The sequence below is a fragment of the Biomphalaria glabrata genome, chromosome 11 (genome assembly GCF_947242115.1).
Source record: "Biomphalaria glabrata chromosome 11, xgBioGlab47.1, whole genome shotgun sequence".
Classification (NCBI taxonomy): Eukaryota; Metazoa; Mollusca; class Gastropoda; family Planorbidae; genus Biomphalaria; species Biomphalaria glabrata.
The window spans coordinates 41,792,810-41,795,802 of NC_074721.1; the positions used below are offsets into that span (position 1 = coordinate 41,792,810).

General features: G+C 39.5%; 1 protein-coding gene across 1 annotated transcript; it reads right to left on the reverse strand.

Moving 5' to 3' along the window:
• Positions 1-907: 907 nt before the first annotated feature.
• On the reverse strand, positions 908-1,684 carry LOC106071257 (major royal jelly protein 5-like). The gene has a single exon (XM_013231312.2). It carries the CDS (start codon positions 1,682-1,684, stop codon positions 908-910), a length of 777 nt encoding a protein of 258 aa, XP_013086766.2.
• Positions 1,685-2,993: the final 1,309 nt, after the last annotated feature.

A 2,993-nucleotide genomic window follows, 5' to 3' on the forward strand; every position in this document is an offset into this window, starting at 1 on the left:
GACTCAGAGGCGCTCTAAGGATCCCGATATTAAATCTCAGTCACCACGATTTAAACCGAGGACCGTGCGGTTTGGAAGACAAGCGCTTTACCACTCAGCCACTCGCTGAGGTGCGACCCAAAACCTTGAATGGTCTTGACCAATCAGAAACCCCCTCCCCCACACATAACATGGAGACAAATTATCTTTGCTTTAATCCTGACAACTGATATAAATCGTTCTTACTGATCATAGCGAGACGACTGGTTCGATTAAACGAATTCGAATGAATAATAGGGTTTCGATATTTAAGGATCACTCCAAATAATCGGCTGGTCTGTTTAAACGTTGGTCCGAATAACCGGATCCGCTGTATTCATTTTGTTTGGAGATTACTACGAACACTTTGCCACATACACAAACACGCACACATATTCAAAATGGCGCAAGAATGCGCGTACAGCCCCACAATCTCTTGGACTTAGTCTAGGAAACATACGAAATAATTTTTTTTTAAACACAACTAAAATTCTTTGTGAAAAAAAAAAAACATAGAAAAACCTGAACAGTCAGGTTGTGTGTGGGATCATGGGAAAGGCTGCAATTTAAATGTTGTACATCAAAGTCGAGTCTGGGTTTCTCATCAGCTTCGTGACGGAGACTGCTCCTGATCTATGGCGTTGTCGGCTTCTAACGTCCAGTATTCATGACGTGAGAGACAGAGAGAGAGGGGGAGAGAGAGAGAGAGGGGCTTTATGTGGACCACCAGCAGACGTCTCAGTGGAGACTGGGCTGGGAGAGGGGGTGAAGCGGTGGTGCATAAATGGTGCAAAACAAAACATAATGTTTTTGTTTTGGGGGAATTCTGACTGAAAACTTTATTGTTCAGCTCTTTTCAGACATACACATGCGCGATACACACTAGCAGTCAATCAACACTATTGACGCCATCAGCACTATCAACACTATCAGCACTATCAACACTATCAGCACTATCAACACTATCAGCACTATCAGCACTACTAACACTACCAACACCATCAGCACCATCAACACTATCAAAACCATCAGCACTATCAACAGTACCAACACTATCAGCACTATCAACACCATCAGCACTATCAACAGTACCAACACTATCAGCACTATCAACAGTACCAACACTATCAGCACTATCAACACCATCAGCACTATCAACACCATCAGCACTATCAATACCATCAGCACTATCAACACCATCAGCACTATCAACACCATCAGCACTATCAACACTATCAGCACTATAAACACCATCAGCTCTATCAACACTATTAACACCATCAGCACTATCAACACTATCAATACCATCAGCACTATCAACACTACCAGCACTATCAGCACTATCAACAGTACCAACACTATCAGCACTATCAACACCATCAGCACTATCAACAGTACCAACACTATCAGCACTATCAACAGTACCAACACTATCAGCACTATCAACACCATCAGCACTATCAACACCATCAGCACTATCAACACCATCAGCACTATCAACACCATCAGCACTATCAAGACTACCAACACTAACAGCACTATCAACACCATCAGCACTATCAACACTATCAGCACTATCAACACTATCAACAGTACCAACACTATCAACACTATCAACACTATCAACACTATCTGCACTATCAACACCGGTAGTGTGCCATAGCATCAAACTTCTAGTACAATTTAAACACAGACTATTTTTTAAGACAATACACCGCAATGTAAAGTCTTTAAAAAAAATCAACCACCCAAATGGCTGGTTATTTCTTCTTTGACTCAGACCAGTAGCGAAATCATGTAGCTGCGTGCCTGGTTTCAAGAATATGATGTCAACGCATGTACTACAGTTTGTAAGTAATACTGTCCAAGCAATGGTATCATCACAAAATACTTGCAAGCAAAGGTGTTATGACACAATACTTGCAAGCAAAAGTGTCACGACACAACACTTGCAAGCACTTGTATCATGAGACAATACTTGCAAGCAATGGTGTCATGACAAGATACCTGTAAGTCTTCTAAAAAGTATTAAATGACTCTTTCAATGGCCACTTTGGGCCCCTATAGCTCTATACGTCATAGGCGTGGGCAAGTTCTAAGAACCTACAGGTATCTATTAGTTAGTATTAAACCAAAAATATATTGATGGAGATCAGTGTTTCACAAACTTTTTCTTTAACGAAACACTTTCCATTTTTTTTGGAGAATAGGGCAGAACCCCTCGCTTGTATTTTAGGTCAGATTATCTCCCATTTTTTTAAAACTAAAAGCATCAAGAATTAAACCGTTTTCTAAATTTAGAATGGTTAATATTATCTTTTAAGGTAGAGAGCTATAATAAAATTATAATTCGTTGGCCTCCTACAGTCGTAGAACGACTATGGTTCATCTCGCACACTTCCTCTTGTGCCTTTGGAGCCCTATTTTGGAGAGACACTCCCGTCAACAAATATCGCAGGTTAGTGTAGCTTTTGCTTCGGTGGTGGAGGAGCTTGCCATTTTTCGCATTGTCCGTTTTTCTTCCAGGGCTGAGGCCCATGTTCTTTCGCTATCCATAGTTTTCTTGGTCACTGTCTCTCTCCATCTCGCGCGTTCTAATTATAATTAGCACCAGAAAAATGAAGGACTAATGACTTTGGTGGTATTGTGTTCTTGAAGAGCGTAACATATTTTTGTTTGTTGATAAGCTCAATTCTATTATCTGCTGGGGCATCAAGCCACATGTTTCTATATTTATTCTATGACTTTGTTGCAACGAAAAAAAATTTAACTCTTGCTTCTCACAAATAGATGTTAGGGAAAAGAAGTAAAATAACATTAAATTGTTTTGAAATATTAAAGATCTTTTCAGACAAACATTTAATGGTTAATCTTCGTATCTTTGTTTCAGATTTGTGTAAGAATCTAGGTCAGTTCAAAGTTCATAATGATGTAAATGAAAAAGAGTTAATAACATCAATTTTTCTTTTCTATGT